Genomic DNA, 21872 nt, shown 5'->3' with positions numbered 1-21872 from the left:
ACAACCTCCTCTATCCAGAGCACAGACTGGAGAAGGACAGATGTAGAAGAGAAGGAAATAGAAATATTTGCCTGAAAATACCTACAAAAATAGAGATTATATATTTTTGTGTATATATAAATATACGTAAAAAAAATTAACCCTTCAACTATAGGACTCGAGGTGTGGAGATAAAGAAATTCACAGTTTGCCTGCACTAGTCTCTGGTTGGATCACTTTCAGTGCCTTTCGAATATCAATTGTGGGGAGATACACACATACATACACTTGTGTTTATATATATATGTATAAAAATCAGAAACAATACCCAGTATTCCTTGCTACCTTCAAATCCAATGGGGTTTTTGTATTTCTAGTAGGCCGAATTTCTACATCTTATACTAAATGGGGGAAAAAGAAACTATAAACTCTGGCTGACCTGAAATGCACGAATCTCGAGTACGAAACATAAATACGAAGGTGCTGATTATCTCGAAGTAAATTAGGTGTAGCAAGGACAAGACACTCTCATTGATGAGGCAGTGTGGCTTTTTTTTTTCCTCTCTATTTCCACACTTGCTGTAAATACTGCTCTTTTTTTTTTCCTTTTGCTTTGCTTTTATTTTTTTTTCTTTTCTGTTCTTCCTTTTTTCTCCCCCCCACCCCGAGCTTTTCATCGGGTAGACCGAGTTCTTCTAAAATGCCGGTTAGGTCTAAAATAGTCACTGAAATTTGCTGAAAATCTGTTTCTGAAGGGGCTGGAGAGGGGTAAGGAAAGCGTGTGTGTTTAATCTAAAAAAAATATGAGATTTTTTTTCCCTTTTGCCTAACCGCACTCTTTCCATAATAGGGTGTAACAACATTACAGTCACAAAAGTAATGCAGAAATATTTTGGCAGCTCGGAGACAGGGAACCCCGAACCCGTAGTATTTCAGGCCGCAGTCTGCAGCAAGACGGTGGCTTAATATTCGGATTAGGTGCAAATCTATTTCGGGGGCGGGGGGGGAGGGAAATAAATTTGGCAATAAAGAGAAAACAGCTCTTTTTGCCCTTATTTCCTATTTAGAGAGACGGATCCTATTCTCAAGCTTTGCTCAAAATCACTTTGCTTGATTAAATAGACAGAATGAAGAAAAAAAATGTCATGCCCCGAGCAGTGCGAGAAAGGCGGGGGGGGGGTGTCTTTCGTTGAAACGGAGTCCACGAAGCTGCTTCTGACCCCCGAGTGGGTCCGAGACAGGGAATGACACTGAAAATCTGTCTGACTGAGGCGACCCTGCAGCCACACACCCGCCCAGAAAACGGGGCACGCCATGAGATATTTCACTTGCCACCTCTAAACGTAGTTATTTCTTAGGACGATGGGAGAGGTTTTATTTGTTTTGCCTTTTTGAGTGTGCGTGTTTATCTGTTATTTGTCTTCGCTTTGCTGTTTGTTTTTTAAGGAAGGGAACATTTCTCCTGACGAACGCTTAATTACTTTTTGTAAATTCTTAGGTGATTATCCAGAACCAATTGGGTCATTTTACTTTCCGATGACTCCATAGCCCAAAACGAGGGACCGAAATAATACGCATCTAACATTTTCTGGAAGGTTTCTAATAAAAAAGTAAAAATATCTAGGGATATTTTCACAGTTATTTCCGGCAGCATATTACATTCAGAAATGCGCTATGTTGAAGTTTATATCACACAATTTGGAAAACAGAGACAGAAGAATTTATTATTTATTAATGCAGGTGGTTAAGTTGTTTGTTTCTATTTGGGGTTTGTTTGGGGTTTGTTGGTTGGTTGGTTGGTTGGTTTTTGGGGAGTGGGGTTTTTTGCGTTTGGGCTTTTATTTTTTTGGGGGGGGGGGTCATTTTTGTGTTCAAAATACAAGTTTATCCCACAAGTTATAAAGGTCTAAAATTAAGGTGCTAGATTTTCCTGTTCTTACACAATATGTGTAATGAGGGAAATTATCTTTGCAAATATATTAATATTTTAAACCGAAGAGAAGGACACTGTTCAACTATTTCTTTTCATCGGCTTTTCTTCATTTTTAGCATAACTCCAAACAATTGATTTTTTCGCCCCTTAATTGTAAATCAGGCTACTTCCATGCAACCTCTCCATTGCACCCCCCACCCCTGCCTTTCCTGCACCTTTTTTTTTGCCTATTTACAGCCGAGGAAATCCTAATATTTTGTTCTCTGTGGTTTGTATCTTTGTAGTATTTAATTAACCCTAAATTTATTACCGAAATATTCGTTAGATGATAAAATAACGCACGTAAATGTTAAATGCTGTAAAATACCTTTTTTTTTTCCTTTTTTTTGTCATTAAAAGGTTAGTACTTGCTAAGCCTTAAACAGGGCGTAAGGTGGCTGGTTTTAGTAACTGAACATTACCTTTTCTGTCCTGTATGCTATTATTAAAACATCTCAGAACAATTTGCAGGATTGGTGTACTGTAATATTAAAATGGATCTGTTTTCAGTGTCAAAGATGTGCATTGTTGAACAGCGACTTTAAAAAGAAATCAGACGAGAGATGTAGGACAGGAAGACTTCTTAACGTGGAACATTTTTTTTTCTTTCTTTCGTGAAAATATCTTTGCAGTAAGGTTTGTTGGGAAGAGAAGGTGGTTTCTCCTGCCTCAAGATACAAGTATGATACAAGGGTCCTTTTCAAAACACATCATCAAGGGCTCGTCTATTATTTCCCCAACTTCAGATATGACCGTGTGTTGTTATGTTTCGAGTATTTTGAGGTCGTTTGGTGGTACCATGATTGTGCAAAATAGGATTTGCATTTGGAGGCGGGGGGGGATGGATATTAGTATGACTTCAGTAATGTAACTTTAAATTGTGTCATTTTAATGGTACACTAGCTTGATAAGTGATTTGGAGGGTCAGTAATCGTTAGCACGGGACCGTATTTGCTGTTTTACGCCATTCTGCTATTTCGTGGGTTTTCACGGATTTTAGCAGGGATGGAAATGCAGACAGGCCATCTGACTCCTCTAGTAACGTCTTTACTTACAAATGTGTTGACGTGTGAGTGTATACATTTTTTTATACTTATATATTCACAAAAAGACACATATTTATACACGCACACAGATGCATAAAATACCCTAGCGGTACTATTTCACAAAAAGTAAAATTAGCCAGCGATAATACGCAACCCTGCCGCTCCTCAATATTGATTTGAAATTTCAAGACACCTGACACATGTAACCAAGGAGGTTGTCTCCTTGGATTTATCTCTACGTGGCTACCCTTAATGGCAGAGAGCACACGAAGGACGGGAGGGCACTTTGCCTGTTGGGTGGGGGATCCTTTCCTCTTAATTTCACACACTTTGCGGACTTTTAAAAAAATCCACTTTTAAAGTTTATTTGGTTTTGTTTGTTTGTTTGTTTGTTTGTTTTATTTAATCGCCCGCCAGCCCCGGGGCCCACTCTGCACCATGCGCTGCAGCAAAGCCACGGTGGGTGGGAACCCGTCGCGGGTCCCTCATCCCACCCAAGCCCCCTTCAAATGTGGCACCTTTCGACATTTGACGCCACTTTCCGCAGAAACTTGGGGAACCCCCGACTTGTTGCCGGGGGGAATAAATTTGTGTTTATTTCTCCTCATCCAAGGATGCCTCTGCCTTTCGGCCGTCGGTACACGTAGACATAAAATCGTCGTTTTTCCCCTTTCGCCCCGTTCCTGTGCCCGGGCGGGGGCGGCGGGGGCGGGGGGGAGATTAACGCCGAAGGGAATAAAGGTGCATCTGCGCGGCAGATACTGCTTCTGTGGCAATCGCACCGGATTTCTGCAATTAAAAAGAGGAAAATGGGGAACTGACACGGGAGGGAAGGAAAAAAAAAACCCAAACCAAACAAACTAAAAAACTTCCTTAATCTGTTTTCTGTATTTTCGCACTTCACTGTCCGACCTCGGCGGTGGCTCCGAAACCCCCCACCCTCCGCATCGCTCTGCGGGAATGCCGGAGCCTTAAACTCCCCCCCCACCCCTCTCCTTCGCCTCGCCTCGCCTCGCCTCTCGCCCAGCCCCTCCCGTAGCCGAGCTGCCGGAATAAATCCTTCCGCGGGCGCCGGTGCCGACACCCCGCTCTCCTCGTAGTGGGGGGGTCGTCTGGGAGCGAGTGGGGGTGTCAGGGCAAGCCGCCTTGTCCAGGAGGGATGAGTGAGAGGGCGGAAAGCTGCGGGAGGAGTCAGGTGCTTGGTTTTTTGGGCTTCACAGCGGCAAGGCGAGGCCCTGGCCAGCCTCTGGCTGCCGGGATGGAGCCGTCCGTCCCTCCCCTCGGCAAGGCCGGGGGAGAAACGGTGCTCTTCTGTCCTGTGCCGTGAGGCGGGTGGCAGCCTTCCCGCGGGCACGGCTTTCTTCCTCGTCCGGGCTGACCGCTCCCGGCCGGCGGCGGCACGGAGGGACAGACCCCAGACCCGTGGCTTGGGGGGCTCGGGGCGGGGCAGCCCCTCCCGCCCCCCTCCCCCAGCTCCGGAGGCAGAAGCCAAAACTATCCCTCGGATCCAAATACATCCTCGGGGACAAGGGTCCCCAGGAAAACTCTGAAGTGTCCCCCCCGCGCCCGCCCCACACAAGATAACTGCGGTGCGTCCCACCTGGCAGCCCGGGCAGCCCCGAGAAGCCTTTTGCCGGTGAGGCTGCGCCCCGCTCCCCTGCCTTCACCCCCCCACCCCGTGGTGAAGGTTGAGGGGGCCAGGGATGCGGCCCCCATCCCCCTCCTTCTCCCGCACTGACGGCACCCCCAGAGGGAGGCAGCCCCTCTCCGGGGGAAGGAGGCGGGGGCGGTGTTGGTTGTGGTGGTGCGGGATATGAAATCGCGCTCCCCCGTGGCGGTGCCGAGCTTCCCCCGGCTCTCAGCTTGGGGAGCAGACTGCCGGCACCCCGCCGTCCTCCGCCCCCCCGCCTCCCCGGTACCCCCCCCCCCCAAGGAGGCTCCGCGGATTTTAACGTAGTCACCAACACCGCGCGCGGAGCCGGGGGCGGGGCGGTATGCTGCAGCGCCCTGGGGGGGTCGGTAGGGCCGTACGCGGGGGCCGGGGGCCTCCTACCCCCCCGGTGGGGGGGGCCAGGGGGCGGCCGCTGCCCTCGGGGAGGAGGAGCCGCGGCGCGGTGAGGTCCCGGCCGAGGGGAGAGGGAAAAGCCGGTGGCGGCCGCGCGGTTTGGGCCGTCGGGGGGGGATGGAGGGGTCCCCCCGGGGAGAGGGCTCCGGTGACCGTCTGTGCAGCGCCGCCGCCCGCGGGGACTGCGAGGAGGTGCGGAGGCTCCTGGACGCGGGCGCGGATCCCAACGGGACCAACTCCTTCGGGAGGACCCCGCTCCAGGTAGGGAGCAGCGGGGAGTGTGGAGGTGGCGGGGGGGGAGCTTGAGGAGGGGGGTAGCTGTCCTCTGCCACGCTGGCGGAGGGGAGGGGGGAGGGATTTCATGTTTTGAATGAATTTTTATTGTTCTTACCGGACTCGGACTCCAGCCGCAGCTGCCTAAAATACAAGAGGGCGCTTTCCTGAACCTTCGCCCTCCTGCAAATACAAGGTGGAATCCAGAGGGGCACCGCTGGCAGCAAACGAATTATGGTAGAGGATACTGAAAAGGAGAAGTGGGACTGCAAAATCGGTTTCCAGATGGGTGCAGGGAGTTGATTGCACTTCGATCAACTTTTCTTGCTTGTTTGTTTGTTTTAAATATAGCCTTAACGGGCCTTTTTTCCCCAAGGAAATCCAAGTGTGGTCCCATACTAGTATATTCATGTGAAAGAACGACACAGAAGACGGCGTAGAAATCGTCACAGTGTAGAAATTGTAACTTGAAAATAGTATTAATAGTCTTCACTATTATTACTAGTATTTTTAATTCTATTCACTATTCATCAATAGATGTAATATTGATAGATAGATGTAATAAGGACTGGTGTGCTAGAAGTGTGTTATATTAATCGACATACTTAAGCTGAAAGTTTTTAAATGCTCATTGAACGATTCAGGTACTGTGATTTAAACTGGAGTTGTGTATGAAAAGGTTTTCTCGAGTTGTCATTTGAAGCAACATATTTAATAATTCACCAGCTAAGCTGAACAGCCATTTTGGTCCTTGCACTTTATATAGAAAAGGAATATTTTTTTTTAAAGTAAGTCACTCAGAAAGACTCTTAGAAAGTTATTCGTTTTATTTCTGTTGTAGGTTCAAATTCCAGATGAAAAGGGTCTCCAAGTCGTTGTAAATTTTCTCCTTCCTCCCCTCATTTCAGGGTGAGACTAAGTTCTGTTTCCCTTACCAGCACTTTGCAAAATGGCTGCCACTCTGACATGTGGACTCTTTCTATCTTTCTCAAAAACTTAACCTCTACAGGAATTTATGTATTGTGAAATTTATAAGCATTTTCACACTTCTATTATAAACAAAACCAAGTATTTGTAGTCCACAGCCAAATTCTCTGGAGAAAGAAAGTAATGAGAAAACCTATTGTCTCAAGATATTTTCTGCAGTGTTAAGATTCAATTTATGGAGGTTAAAATTCCATTGAAAATGACCAGGAGGATGCAGGAAATAAAACCCCCAGTGTCACTTTCTTTTGTTTGTTTGTTGGGGGGGGTGTTTGGGGTTTTTTTTTTTTGTTTGTTTGTTTGTTTGTTGTGCTTCTGCACAATCGTGCATGATCAGACCTTACCAGAGCTTTCTGCTTTCGCTTTATCTGCAGAGTGGCATCAGGGTTCAGAAAGACGGTTTTGAGCATTACCCATGGGCGCTCAGCTGCTTTCCTTGGTCCTGTGAGAAGCAGCACAGGTTTAGCCAGAGCTGAGAGAGAGAAAAGCGGTAGAATTCAGGAGTGGGGTAAAACCATACCAAAAATAGGCGAACTGTTGCTGGGGAGGTTACAGCCAGCTGCCTTGCCCGGCTGTTCGTTGGTAAATCAGTAACGCATCCTAAGCGGCAGGAGGGATGCCTCAGGGCTCCTCAGGGCTGACACAGAATGCACAGTGTGTACATATATTTATGTGCATAATGTGTACATATATTTACGTACACACATATATTTATGTACGCAGTAACGCATCCTAAGTGGGAGGAGGCTTGACACAAGGCTCCTCAGGGCTGCCACAGAATGCACAGTGGGTACATACATTTATCTGCATAGTGTGTGCATATATTTACACCACACTATTTATGGTATAATAAAGGGTACATATATATGGTATATGTAAATGGCACATATATATTGTGTATATATATATGTATGCACCTGTGGATACCCCACAAGCACCATATATACCATGGCATATATAAATCGTATAAAATGTGGAACAGAACATACACATACGTATTACCTCGTCTGGAAATCACGCGCATCGTAGCTGATATCTTAATTTATCGTGGAATCAGAGAATAACTCTAGTAGGTAGGGACCCACCAGCCTCACCGCGTACAGCTGCGCGCATTTACGCGGGTCAGGGCTACGAACAGCTGCCAGACGAAAACCAGGCACTAAAGACCCTGCCAGCACCCGCTGCCCCCCAGCCCCCTGTCTCCCCGCTCCCGGCTACCTCCGGCTACCCGCGCTGCCGGGCGGCGCTGACGCTGTCTCTCCCCGCAGGTGATGATGCTGGGCAGCCCGCGGGTGGCCGAGCTGCTGCTGCAGCGCGGAGGCGACCCCAACCGCCCCGACCCGCGCACCGGCTGCCTCCCGGCCCACGACGCGGCCCGCGCCGGCTTCCTGGAGACGCTGGCGGCCCTGCACCGCGCCGGGGCCCGCCTCGACCTGCCCGACGGCCGCGGCCGCCTCCCCCTCGACGTGGCGTCGGGGGGCCCGCACGGACCGGTGGCCCGGTACCTGCGACACTCGCTGTCCCTCCCCGCCGCCGCAGCGGGAACCGGGCCGGCCGCGGAGGGGGATGAGGGCTGACACCCCCCCACCGCTGCTTGTGTCCCCCGCTGACGCCCCCTCCCCTTAGATAGGTCTCCTCTCCTCCCGGGCGCCCGGCTGCTGCGGAGGGTCTCCCTCTGTCCCTCTCCGGCACCCCCAGGGCGCTCCGTGTCCTGCTTCTGCCAGGCAAGGCATACTGATGAATTTTCTAAGAAACAGCGGAAAGAACCGAAAGACGGCGGCGGGGAGCACTCCTGGTCCTTCCCGGTAGGCGGAGGACAAGCAGCAAGCGATTCTCCAGTGCTCCGAGGCGGGGAAATTTCGTCGTTTCCCCCGCACCATTTATTTTTAAATTGATGCGGTTTGGAGAAGTGAAAACGCTCTGTTTCCCTTAGCGGCTTGCTCACTGCCCTGCAATCCACTGCCTCGATCTCCACCAGATACTTGTCTTATTCACAGCGGTATTGATTTTATTCATGTTCACACAGTCCTGGAGAGCTTTGCGTTTTAGTGTTAGCTTGAGATTCTTCTCTATAGCGCTAGGAAATAGCGAACGCCTTAGTCATCCCGTTTAAAAATTTAATTCATCTCCAAATCTTCTCCCCTCATCACCCCGCTCAACTTGGAAAGTCTTAAAACATGTAACACTGAATGAGACTACAATTTGAGAATTACTGCCAATGTTTTGTATAGATGTATTCAGGGAAGGCTATCCATATGAGAAACCAATGGGTAGTCGTTTAGTTACCGGGTAGTTTTAACATTTGGGGATATCTCGTTGATTCAGAAGATCTGGCCAACGAGCTCGGTATTTTTAAGACAGCTTTCCATGTCTTTAAACCAGATATTTGGAAAAAAAACCCAAATGACTGGGCTTGGTTATAAATCTGAATTTCTTCACAGGCATTGCCTCTGTTTTTCCTACGCGATTTCCATCATCCCCTCAATGTTCGTACCACTGATGTATGATGAAATACCTGTTATTATTCAACAGTAAAGTATCAAAGAGGTTGGCTAAAAAAAATCCTTGTGTTCAACTATTAAACGATCCTGTACGCAGCACTACTCGGTGTTGGGCGGTGTTATTTATTTCGACTTTGTTCGTCGCTTACACTTTTTATGTCTGTGCATAAGTACGTGTATGCACACACAACATGTTCACGCTGGTCGAATACACAGGGCTTAATACGCGGGTGTGTATTATTCACGCACATACATACTCGAGTTAAAAGCATCCATCAAACTCATTAATTTCCGTATTTAAAACAACGCTTACAGAGCAACAGGAAAGATCGACTGCACTTCGTACTTTTGCATGACTTTACGATCTTTCTAAAAGCGGATTTTTTTTTTTTATGTTTCGTTTCCTTATTAAAAAAAAACTCCAAACGATGGCAAGCACACATTACAGACAGAATAAGGCATCACGGGCGCCTGCTGTGCCTGAAGGTTATTTTTTTCCCGATTACCGCAGATACGTTGGTGTTTTTGTTGGCCGTGGGTTGCTCAGGGCAGGGATCGCGGCGCCAGAAGACGCGCTCCAATGCCCCGATTTTTTGCCTCCAGTTTACCAAAGAACGGCTTTCTGCCGCTCATTTTTTAAAAAAAATAGAAGGGGGAGGGGAAAAAAAATATCTCTCCCCTCAAAGAAAAAGTGTTATTTCCTAGCCATTTCCTAGTTATTTCTCCCCAGAGGGCGTTCGGCGGGAGCGGGGTCAGCAAATCAGTCTGGGGCGAGGGCAGAGAGGGCGGGACGAGTGTGTTTTTCTTTTTCTCCCCCGGGCTGCATGCAGTCCAGCTCAGCCTTGGATGGTGGGGACCGAGAGCAGGTGGCGGTCACAGCCGTCCCCGCTGCCGGCGGACCCCGGGCGGTGCGGCGGGGCGCGGAGCATCCTTCCCTGCCTTCTACGGCCCCCGCTGCCCGACGGCTGCCCACCTAAGGAGCCCCCTTCCCCGCGGGAAGGAGGGTCAGAGCCCCGGCGTGTCCCTTCAGAAACAAGTCTGGCGGAGAGGCGTCCACAGCGGGGTGCCCACGGGGCTTTTCCACGCAGCCTTTCCCCGCCGGGGAAAGCCGTGCCGAAAGAACCTGACTTTCCCAGAGGCTTTGGCCTCGGAGCTGCCGAAGCCCAAAACTTCCTCGGGATGTCATCTGAAGAGAAGAGGATGACGGGTTTTGGGGACGGAGTCAGGCGCGGTGATTTCGGAGGCGGTGTAAGTGCGGTAGGCGACAGAACGGGGCACGGCATTCGCCGGGGTGAACGACCCTCCTTTTACCGTGAACAGGGAAGGAAAGGAAGAATTCGCACTGCTTAGAAAAGTAAACAAAAAGGTTTCTCCCTCCAGGTGTCCCGCCCAACCTCTATGAAAAAAAATATTCTCAACTTTTTTGTCTCTATAAAAAGGTCCTTAAAAAGATAGGTTCGTCACGTTGAGGTAGCAGCTCTATGTTGCTTTCCTTTCTGTCGTAAATGTTCACTCTTTGGATAAGGATCCAGCAGCACTATGTATCACAAAGCACCCTTCAATTGTGTGTGAACGCCAGCACCTAGATAATTTCACTACATGTTTTCCATTGTGGTATCCTCTGTCAAGCTTTTATTTTTTTTTTTAAATAAAAATACCCTCAAGGTGTAAAGGCATTAGAAAAACATGCTGAAAATTTACTATTCAACACCATGACTCCCAAGCTTTAAAACAGGCATCGTCCTCTTCACCTACATTTAATAACGTTTATTGTGTCCAAGGGTCCATAGGCTTTGAATATTGCGTTCACAGCCTTGAAAGCTTCACAGAAGCGAAAAACAAAAAGCATTTTAGGAAAGAAAGTAATCACCTGACCTTGCTTCGGTGTGGTGGTGCAACATCCCCCTCCTCCCCCGCCCCCCCTCCCTTCCACTTTTGGCCACTCGGTGATTGGTGCGATTCCCCATCCCTGGGCCACATATCAATTTAGAAATCAGGCTGACTTGCGAAAGCGTTAAGGCACTCCCCTATCTCACCTCGCTCCTGCTTCCCCTACCGCTTGGAAACTGTAATGACAATCAGTCACCCCCTGACAGCCTGGTACATCTGTACCTGGATCGTGGCCCAAAGGGAGGTGATGCCAGTACTCCAAGATCTACCAAGTTCTGGACTTGCACAACTGGTGGAAAGTACCAGAGTATCTCTTTGTCCGAGTTGGGTCGGGGTGGAATACCTGATGAAAGTCAATAATCTCGGACCCTAGAAGTAGTGATTCTAGTGAGATCCTTTGCGCTCTCCTGGATCACAGTGGGCTGTGGCCAACACCTCCCTGAGCTGAGATACTGCTCCGGCAAACATCTCGAGGATTGAAAGGCTGGGGCAAGTCAACTCACCTCGAGTCTCATTTACCGCCTGCTGAGCAACGCCGATGCGTTGTGAGAATGTACTCCACACTTGAAGAGGGAAATTTTAACTACATACTGGTGTTTCTCTTTCATCCACCTCTCTATATACACATTAGCTCTCACGAGTGTGGATGTTCTTACACTTTACTGGATCCATATATTTGTCTGTAAGGGTGTAAAAGGGGCACCCCTTGGCTCCTTGGAGTTGTATGTTGCAAAGGGACCTTTGGTCCTAGCAGTTAAAAACTTGCTTGTGTGTGTGACCCCTCGAGCGGTGTGTTTGTATGTTTGTGCTCTTAGGTGTATGTATTAATTTGGGATACCTTATAGTAAGTTAGTGTGAATTTTGCCATTCTAAAATCTGTAATTACATTGCTGTTCAATTATTTTGTTAAATCCTTGTAAATACTTAAATTGGTTAATTATTAAGTGCTGCTAAAACTTAACCTCTTGATCTACCTCAAATCATTAATGAAGTTTGAATTGCTACTAAATCATAACCATGTCAAATATTTCAATCTGCAGCACTGGGCCAAAGCTGTGTAAATACGTCAACCTCACTGGCCTATTTCCATAGAAAATAAGCCTCAAGCACTATGAGTCTCAGGAGGAAAATGGAAATGCTCAGAGCCCTCATAGAAGACTGATGAATTTGGAGATGAGACAGGTAAGCCACAGGACCTGGTGCTGGAGAAAGGACCTCTGAAGACACTCATATCTTACTAAAGCTCTGGTGGGGCAATCACTCACAGCAGTAGAGATGAGGGGTGATATACTTAGTGATTCTAGATTTTTTTTTTTAAATCAGGTCTCAATCAGTCCTAATCTGACACTCACTGAAATAATTCACAGTTTTTCTTTTTTCTTTTTCTTTTTTCTTTTTTTCTTTTTCCCCCTCTTTTTTCCCTCTTTTTTCTTTTTTTTTTCTTTTTTTTCTCTTTTTTTCCCCTACCCGAACTTACGGGAAAAAGAGGTAAGAATACTTTAAGATACTGTATGAAAAGACATTAAGACAGAACACTCTTTTTCTCTGTGGAAAAGAGGCCAGAGGACAAATTTATCTGCGTTTCTCTCCCTTTGTTAACATGTATTCATAAGTACCTGAATGCTTTTGGTAGAAACACTTGCAAAGAAAGTGTTTCTGAGCTGGAGAAAGCCCAAGAAGGTAAACTGAAAAGAAAGGTGGTTGTTAGGAGTTGAAAACCAAGAACCTTGAAATTAGAGGCTTCAGGTTGCCTCACAGAAAGGTAGCCAGACGTCTGCCACTAGACCATGCATTGCTCTTGGTAACGAGCGTAAGCTCCGGACTGAGGGTGGGCTGTGAGAAGCTGCACCTACTGCTCTAGCCAGGGACTGTGCAACACAGGGAGAGGGTTTCCACAAAGGGCCAAGGGGACAAAATATTTAGAGTTCAGCTCACACTGTCAGCAGAGGTCATGATATTAGAAATATCCTGCTTTCTTACCACCAAACTAGGTAGCTCGTGCTGCCGTTGATGTAGTCACTCTTCTCAGGAAGCAGCCTCCTACTTGTGACTTCTGAACAAAGACATTGCTACACGAGGAGGTGAGAGTAGTAATCTAGAACACCAGAGTCTCATCTCCCAGGTGGGGAAAGTCCCAAGATAACCATCTTTCTCTCTACGTGGTGCTGGTGGTTGACAGCACTGACTAGGCAAAAAGGTAAGAAAACAGTCATGTTGAGAGCTGTGGAGATGGAGCAGAGGCACAGGGTGTCCAGAACAGGGAAAAAAAGAGGCAGTTCCAGCTCAAAGAAGAGGTGCCTGGACAAAGGGGAAACAAACATGGCAGAGTCTGACAAAGCCTGAAGGGATGCACAATAGACATTTACCTCTACTCCACCCCATGCCAACCTGGGTCAATGGTTTTGTGTGGCTTCTAAAAAAAAAGGTCATTCCTGCAGACATCCAATGCACATGGCTGATTAGCAGCGGCACTCACAAGTAGACAGTCAACGCTGTTTGGTGAAAATCCTGGGAGAGAGGGCATCCCTTGCCTTCGGAGATCAGGCATTTGAACACTGTTAGCTTTAAATTTTTTTTACATCTGTTTTCACTTTGGCCTGAGCAGCCCAAGGGCCAGAGAAGGAATATAGAGTCAAGCCAAGGTACTAACAACACCATGGAGAGGAGAATTTGTATCAAGTGTGGACCAGGTCCAAGGACAGAGCTGATTCCGCTGTCCTCCTCACATGCACTTTAAGGGAAAAGCAACTCCTACCATCACCTACCTCCTATTGGCTTATCTTCTGGCTTATTTTCATGCAGATATAAAAGAATCATTTTTATATGTTTGACCATGGTATGAAAACAAATAAAATGTATTTCAGAACCTTCTTATGCAGTGGATAAAAGCCCATACAAAAGCAACTTCCGATAAAGCACTAATTAATAAAACACAGAATCTAAGGTCAAATTAAAAGATTTCCATGAGATCAAATGTCTTCCTCCTTGTGCTAGAGGAACCATCCTGTAGGAAATGAAACAACTGGACAGACTTCATGTGTCCTCTAAGATACATCTCACTTACTACATGCACTATTCTTGGTTCCATATGTGGCTAAATCTGGGGATGGAACGTTATGCCCAAACTACTTTTTTCTTTCTCTCTTTCCAAGGTGTACCTAGAAACCAGTGTTTTTTTAACTCATATTGTTCCCTTAAGCAATGCTATTCAACACGGTAGGCATTAAGAGATTCCACAGGTTTGCATTATCCATTTCTTTTCTACAGCTGTACAGAAGCACACAAGGTATCACAATTTATGAGTGTATTTCATTTGCACATGTGCTCCTTCTGTGTCTGTTTTCAGTAAATGTTTGTGCAGTTCTGTTCATAGCTAGCATGGTAAACTGTTTCACCAGACGTCAAGCTAAATAATTTCATGCTAAACAATGTGCAGAAGACACCTGATTCCATGAGGAATGCCTGGACATTTGAAAATACTGAGAGGTGTATGCATCCAAAAAGGACATCCTGCAAACAGAACAGTCCAGCAAGCTAGTTCACAGAAATTATACGCAGAAGTTACTTTCACATTCTATGTCAGTCAACAACAATTTCTAGAAAATCACAGTTCACATAGCCATGGAAAAAATAGATTATGTTAATTAAACAAAAATATGGAGAAACTTCTGGATTCCACTCAGATTTATTCCACGTGAATTTAAACCATTCTGTTTTCTGGTATTGCTACTGAGACCACAAGGCATTTATCTCGCTCTCCCCTGAGTAGAAAACTGAGTCTGAAGATTTATGTTGTCACTCATACCTGCCCAAGGTTTCTGGAAGCAGGTTATATATTCAGTGGTAGTCACAAGAGCAATAATGTTATTCCTTACTTTCATGAGGATAAAGTTGACAGACAATAGAAAATACAGGCACAGGGTTAAGTGTGGGCTTTCTTACCTACACAGAATCCTTTTACTCTCTTTCAGTAAAAACACCAAACCAGTGTTATTTTCTCCCACACATTTTAACAAAGATCAAGAGATCCAGACTGCCAGTTGTATGTTAGGAACTGGGCCATTGAACAATGACTTCACTGCTCATTTACAAGAATTAGTAGAAAACAGACAGTCCAAAGTTGGTTGTTTTTTGGATTGGTTTTTGTTTTTTTTTTCAGCCCAAAGTTTTCCCCATAGAAATAGGGTCAATTCCAGAATCAGTTCAAGACTGCTGAAAACTAAATTGCTTTTCTTTTGGAGTGCAGTTCTGGGGCAGCTGGCAGACTTCATTTTTCACAGGTGATGTAAGGAAAAGCCTTTCCTCCTGCCCCATTGTGCTGATGCCATATTGCACTCTTTCACAACCTGCTTTAACTTGCTAATATGGTGGAAGTGGTTCCATTTTGGGAACGGGACTACATCTTTTTTTTTTTTTTTTTTTTCCTGGTCCTGTGAACTGATGAAACCTGAAGAGGAGTCTGACGTGCATCGGAGCTAGAACGAAAATAAGCAGCAGGGAGGAGCAGGAGAGGTGGGGAACAGCAGGCCCATCAGTACACCAGGTGCAGCGTAGAGAGTCGAAAAACCCCACCAATACCTGTGAATAATTCTAGACAGAAATCTTTGTAATCTCCTAAATTCATGCAGCTGGGCCTCCTCTATGACACCCTGATGTTCAGGCAGAAAATGCATTTCCAAGTACACATCTAGTCACGCATGGCTTTGCACCATAAACTGCCTGAGCCACCTCATAGCAAAGGTGGTGGAGAACTTGACAAATATCTAAATAAACAATTGCAAACTTCTGCAAAAGAGCGATTAAGTGTTAATTTCAATTCTTTTGCACTGTCCTGCTTCAGTCAGTACCGCGATGACAGTTGGGAGAGGAAGCAGTCGTTAAAACAGTTAAGCCAGAGTTTCCGTTTCCGGGCAGATCCTGCCCAGTGCTGAGCACCTCCTGAATGAATTTATCCTCTTACTGATACTCAGCTGGTTTCGATAAACAAAGTACTCTCTTACTGGTTACAGTTCTGGGAACCCCAACTGCTCTTTTGAGCAGTTGTCTGTTTTGAATACTAATATAAAAACTAAATTCTGATGTCACATGCCACCTGTGCCGATGCTGAGAGATGCTTTGGATGATAGTATGAAACAGCGTGAAGCATTAGCTAAGTGAAAATGAGATATGAGTGGTCAATCTCATGTCAGGACAGATCCATGTTATGCTGCACAGCATGATTTAGAGGAAAGAGAGAAAGGAGAGAAAGGGTAAATCCAATGGCTTGCCTCACAGTCTAGTTTGTGCCATATCTGAACCTGCAATATTGCATTGGCATTGGTACCTTACACTGTGAGCACACATGCTGGAGGATGCTCTGAGCGAAATAAATGGAGATCTCCTCCAAGAGAAAAGGACTTTGAAAGCCTTGGATAGCTGGGGTAAGCAAAATACAACATCCAACCAGTCATCGAGAAGCAGGGCAGGATACAACAGCACCTCCATGGTCAGACAGCAAACGCTCATCATAAAGTATGGGGTGCTGGCTGGGAACATAGACAAGGGTTGTTTGGGTCCGAATGCTACTGAGCCCAGACCCACAAGCCTCTTCCATCACAGACCCACAAGCCTCTTCCATCACAGCGGAAGATCTGCCGCCTGTGACACGAGCACCGAGATGCAGCAGAACTCCTAACGAATGCTGCCGTGGGGACAGCTGGACAAAAGCTCCTGCGAGTGGGTGGACGTCTTCCTCTGGCATTTGTTATTTGCATGTTGAACTCCCTCTGCAGTGGCACTTCTGCTTGCGGTCTGCGTGGATCTGGACAGTTCATGCAGTTCCTTTGGACGCTGGCGGAAAATTTTACAAGGAAGCAGTTGTCTACTGATACTGTATTTCCCAGTCCTTGGCCAGTACTGGCATGCCTCCTGCTTTGCGCACCCATGATGTTTAACAATCACTCACTTCCGTTCAGTCTCCCCTCTGTATACGTGCAGAAGAAAATTAGGCTTTCAGCATTTATTTCTAATACACCCATTGTTTTCCAGCTGCATTTCTCTATTCCCCCAAGGCAAATCCCAACAGGAGCATGAGCGACTGGCCTGTTCTTCAGCTCTAGGGATGATGTCTTTCCCCCAAAAGCCTTGAAAGCATTTAAGCTATACAAATCAGTGCGTTAGTTGAGGACAATTCCACCGGCGAATGAGAAGTAGGCTTGAAAAATGTAAGGTTAAATTTCATTAGCTAAAACTCTACTAGGCTTTCCATGGTTCTAACTTATCTTGCATGAGACATGCAATTTTCTCACAGAGATACTTCATTTGCTTCAGCCCTCACTATGTAAGTACCTGTGTTGAAACAGTCACTGTTTAAATGAGGCTTTAAAATGTAAGAGTTTGTGAAACATCCACAGAGAAACCAGTCAGGTCTTGTTGAAAGCTTTTTTAATGTTTGTAAGAGACAATATTTGGTATAGGAGATGTCAGCGTAAAACTGTAGCAGTAAGTGTATTCCAGGTTATGTTTAACACACAGAAGGCACAAAGTTTCTGTAAGAGAAGAAATGACAACCTTGAGAGGCATACATTTTGGAGGCTGAGATGTTTCAAAACTAGGCAACAGCAACAATTTAGCATCCCAGTCTGGTTAGCCAAAATCGGGCCAAGGCGTGATCTTCCAAGAACCTCAAGCCAATCTTTTTTAATGCTGATTCTGATGTTACGATATAGGAGCAGTGTCAATACTACGCACGAGAAGGTGGCACCCCAAGTCCATCACAGCAAATGGACTGAGGAGTGGTTAGAAAAAAAATAAAATTGCCATGGAGAAACAGTCCAACCGAAGAGAGGTAATTTCCATCAATGAAGAGTCATTGTCTCACTCTTGTCAAACCACAGACATTCTGAGTCTAAGAACGGCCACTGTTCTCTGCTAGAATGTTTACTCGGGTTTAGTAATGCAGTACATTAAATTTGTATCTTCTTGTTCTCTATCATACCAGCAGTACTTCCTACAATAAATTTCATACCTTTCTCAGGACTGTTTAGAAAGACAATTAAAAATAGTTATTTGGCCTGTCTTCATATAATTAAACATTACCTGTGATTTTCTTGCCAGTTACCATCTTCATCATGTAGTCCGCTGGAAAAGTATTTCGCAATAGATTTCAAAGAGTATAAAATGGATACTAAACTTTGCAAAACCACACTACACACTACCACTGTGTTACTAATTTTATGTTAATTCTGCATGAGATACCTTCCGATACCAAGCCTATGTTGACAGAGCAAACCACTGAATGGTTTGGGTTGGAAGGGACCTTCAAAGCTCACTTAGTCCAACCCCCCTGCCATGGACAGGGACATCTGTCAGTAGATCAGGTTGATCAAAGCCAACCTGACTTTGAACAATTCCAGGGATGAGGCACACACAACCTCTCTGGGCAACCTATGCCAGTGTCTCATCACCCTCACAGTAAAGAATTTCTTAGGTCCAATCTAAATCTACCACCTTTCAGTTTAAAATTGTTGCCCCTTAGCCTGTCACTACAGGCCCTGGTGAAAAGTCTCCCTCCATCTTTTTTATGAGCCCCCTTCAAGTACTGAAAGGCTGCTATAAGGTCTCCCCAGAGCCTCCTCTTCTCCAGGCTGAACAACCCCAACTCTCCCAGCCTGTCCTCATAGGAGAGGTGCTCCAGCCCTCTCATCATCTTTGTGGCCCTCCTCTGGACCCATTCCAACAGGTCCATGTCCTTCCTCTGCTGAGGGCTCCAGAGCTGGACGCAGTACTCGAGGTGGGGTCTCACCAGAGCAGAGTAAAGGGAGAGAATCCCCTCCCTTGACCTGCTGGCTATGCTTCTTTTGATGGATATGGTTGGCTTTCTGGGCTGCAAGTGCACATTGACAGCTTGTGTTGAGCTTCTCATCCACCAACACCCCCAAGTCCTCCTCAGGGCTGCTCTCCATCCCTTCGTCCCCCAGCTTGTCTTGATACCCCAGCGTTGCCCCGACCCAGGTGCAGGATGTTGCACTTGGCCTTGGTGAACCTCACAAGGTTCACATGGGCCCATTTCTCAAGCTTGTCCAGGTCCCGCTGGATGGTATCCCGTCTCTCAGGCATGTCAACTGTATCACTCAGCTTGGTGTCACCTGCAAACTCAATCCCACTACCTTATACCATTGATGAAGACAATACATAGTATTGGTCCCACTACAGGCCCTTGAGGGATACCACTCGTTACTGGTTTCCATTTGGATATTGAGCTATTGACTGTAACTATTTGGATGCAGCCATCCAGCCAATTCTCTATCCTTACCTAGTGTTATCATCAGCTTTGCATATGAAGAATTTCTAACAGCAACGTGTTAAGAAAAAACACTAACCGTGGACCTGCTCTGTGGCATACTGTCCTGTGACAATGTAAATACTCAGTACATAAAACAAGAAAATTAAATCAACAGTTATATGTCACTAAGGAATGTGAGAAAAAACCCAATGGGGATTGAAAATGGAAACTCAGATACAACTCTCTCTTAGAACATCCAAATATGAACTTTATGGCTCCAATCCATTTCACTGTCTAGAGGGCAAAGATAATAACAATGAAAACCATTTTTAAGGTCAGCCATCTGATTTGGCTAGATATGAAAAGGTAGTAAAAGACATGTTAGATCTGTAGCTTTCTTCCCATCTTCCATCAGGCTCTGGATCCTGCAATCTGAGTTCTTTAAAAAAACCACCCCAAATATGGAAAGTTGGTTAAACTATTTTCCCCAGTATCTGAAGAGCATCTGTACTGGTTTTGCTAAGGAAGATATATCAAAATCTAAAGGCTTTCAAAAGCTTATGCACCTGCTTTCTTTTTATTGTCCTTAGGATTTTTTTTTTTTTTTTTTTACATTACTGTGAGAATCCGCAGCTTTCATATTTCTTATCTTTCCCTTGCTTTCCTTGGATGGCATTCTGATTCACTTATGTCTCAGCAATCCCTAGTTTTTCAGGGACTTAGAACCAGAAATTTTAAGCAGCACAGTATTTTCTAGAAGTGGTCTTTCTAGATATCTCCACCAACCTGTTCTGTGAATAGCAAAAGTCATTGTCAGACGAACAAAATTCACTCACTAATGTGATTAGAATGACTAGAAACAAATAAAAAAACCCCACAATTTCCACACAGTTTGGAGAAGCACAGGCTCCATTCCTTTTATTTACTACACAAGCAGCAGCAGATTATTTTATTGAAGTCAAATTGTATTAAAAAATGAAATGCATACATTCAAAGCACTCAAGCACATTCATCACTTAGAACACCAACTAAACCCAGAGTTGTCCATATCAATGAAGGTTCAATCAACCCTCATATCAATGAAGTAGCAAAAGGCCAGTACAGTGTTCAGAACACTGGCAGTTAAGTACTTTTCTGTACAGTTCTGTAAGTCACGGAAGTACATCTTCAGGCACAAATCTGGCTTAGGCATTACATAATTTTTTTTTTTTTTAATGAGAACATTCATTCATTACACAATTGCTGCCGTGAAAGAGCCAACACAATTACTAAACCACGTCTCCTAGCACACAAAGAACACTGCTTTTTTTTAAAAAAAAACAACAAAAATATGCATAACGTATAAAAATAGTATAATATTATTTTGAAATTGTCTGAAATTTTTATGGTATGTTTCTGAAGTGAAATGTAACCATTTGCCTTCCTTTGTTGAAGGAAAAGATGGGAGGCAGAAACTGCAAAGCAAATAGCATACCTGTGAATCTGCTTTCTTAGCTCTTATTTTATGAAACTGCAACAATTACCTAGCCTTTCCTTTCCTCATCAACTAAATGGTATCACTGAGTAGAGGATGACAACTCACTAACTTTTTCTTCAGCCACTGTCTGATCCAGCTTGATAGTATAGCTATTCCAAGTTTAAAACATACTCAAAATCTAACTTTAGGCATCTTACATATTATCAAGCATGATAAAGATTATAAAAGCTGTCTTACACATTATCATTGGTCAACGTTTACTCCATTCTTTTATGCTTGTAACAATTTTTGAAGATATTATAGCCTTTGGAAGTTCAAAAATGATCCCCTTTTCCTTGTAAGCACACAAACTTCAAGGTCCATCCAAGTGGTTACTGCTTTGGCAGGATGACCGAACACTGCACTGTTGTCTGAAATACAAAGTCAAAGTAGATGAATGCTTCCTCTGTCAATACAGAGCAGACTTACTTTTCAACGTAAAGGCAGACTACATAGCTTCCATTTAGATTACAAACAGGCATAACTCTTTCCATGTGCATAGTATCTCCAACTTCATCCAACACCACAAGCGTTAAAAGAATTAGAAGGAGGGCATACCCTACAACAGTTCAATCACTTGTCATTACAACTTTGTAACAGGTGTACTGGTACTGAGAACAACAACCTGTATTGGGTTTGCATGGCAAGGTTTTGGTAGCGAGGGGCCTACAGGGGTGGCCTCTGTGAGAAGCTGCTAGGAGCCTCCCCCATGTCCAACAGACCCACCACCAGCCAGCTCCAAGACGGACCTACTGCTGGCCAAGGCCAAGCCCATCAGTGATGGTGGCAGCACCTTTGTGAGAACACATTTAAGAACGGGGGAAAAAAACCTGTGCAACAGCAACTGCAGCCAGAGAGAGGGATGAGAATACGTGAGAGCAACAGCCCTGCAGACATCACAGTCAGTTAAGAGGGAGTGGGAGGAAGTGCTGCAGGCGCTGGAGCAGAGATTCCCCTGCAGTCCGTGAAGACCATGGTGAGGCAGACTGTGCCCCCGCAGCCCACAGAGGTTAACGGTGGAGCAGATATCCACCTGCAGCCCGTGGAGGATCAATGCTGGAGCATGCAGATGCCCCAAAGGAGGCTGTGACCCCATGGAGAGTGGAGCCCACACTGGAGCAGTTCACGGGACTGTAGCCCATGGGCAAGACTCACGCTGGGGAAGTTTGTGGAGGACTGTCTCCCATGGGAGGGACCCCACGCTGGAGCTGGGGAAGAGAACAAGGAGGAATGGGCGGCAGAGACAGTGTGTGATGAACTGACTGCAGACCCCACTCTCTGTCCCCCTGTGCCACTTGAGGGTAGAAGGCAAAGAATTCAGGAATGAAGTTGAGCCCGAGAACAAGGGAGGGGTCGGGGAAAGTCTTTTTTACGATTTTGTTT

General features: G+C 45.7%; 1 protein-coding gene across 3 annotated transcripts in view; it reads right to left on the bottom strand.

Annotated features, from left to right (window-relative positions):
* Positions 1 to 15133: 15133 nt before the first annotated feature.
* The window catches only part of MTAP (methylthioadenosine phosphorylase), a 37784-nt gene continuing 31045 nt past the window's right edge, over positions 15134 to 21872 (bottom strand). For 2 of the 3 annotated variants that reach the window (XM_074570510.1, XM_074570509.1), the window contains exon 8: positions 19860 to 20860. In XM_074570510.1, coding sequence (XP_074426611.1) covers positions 20822 to 20860 — 39 coding nt within the window. In that variant the 3' untranslated portion in view covers positions 19860 to 20821. Of the gene's footprint in view, positions 17238 to 19859; positions 20861 to 21872 lie in introns of those variants that run through there. The other variant, XM_074570508.1, reaches the window with a different exon arrangement.

The sequence above is a fragment of the Larus michahellis genome, chromosome Z (assembly GCF_964199755.1).
Source record: "Larus michahellis chromosome Z, bLarMic1.1, whole genome shotgun sequence".
In the NCBI taxonomy this organism is placed as follows: Eukaryota; Metazoa; Chordata; class Aves; order Charadriiformes; family Laridae; genus Larus; species Larus michahellis.
This window is presented reverse-complemented; position numbering and strand designations above follow the sequence as displayed.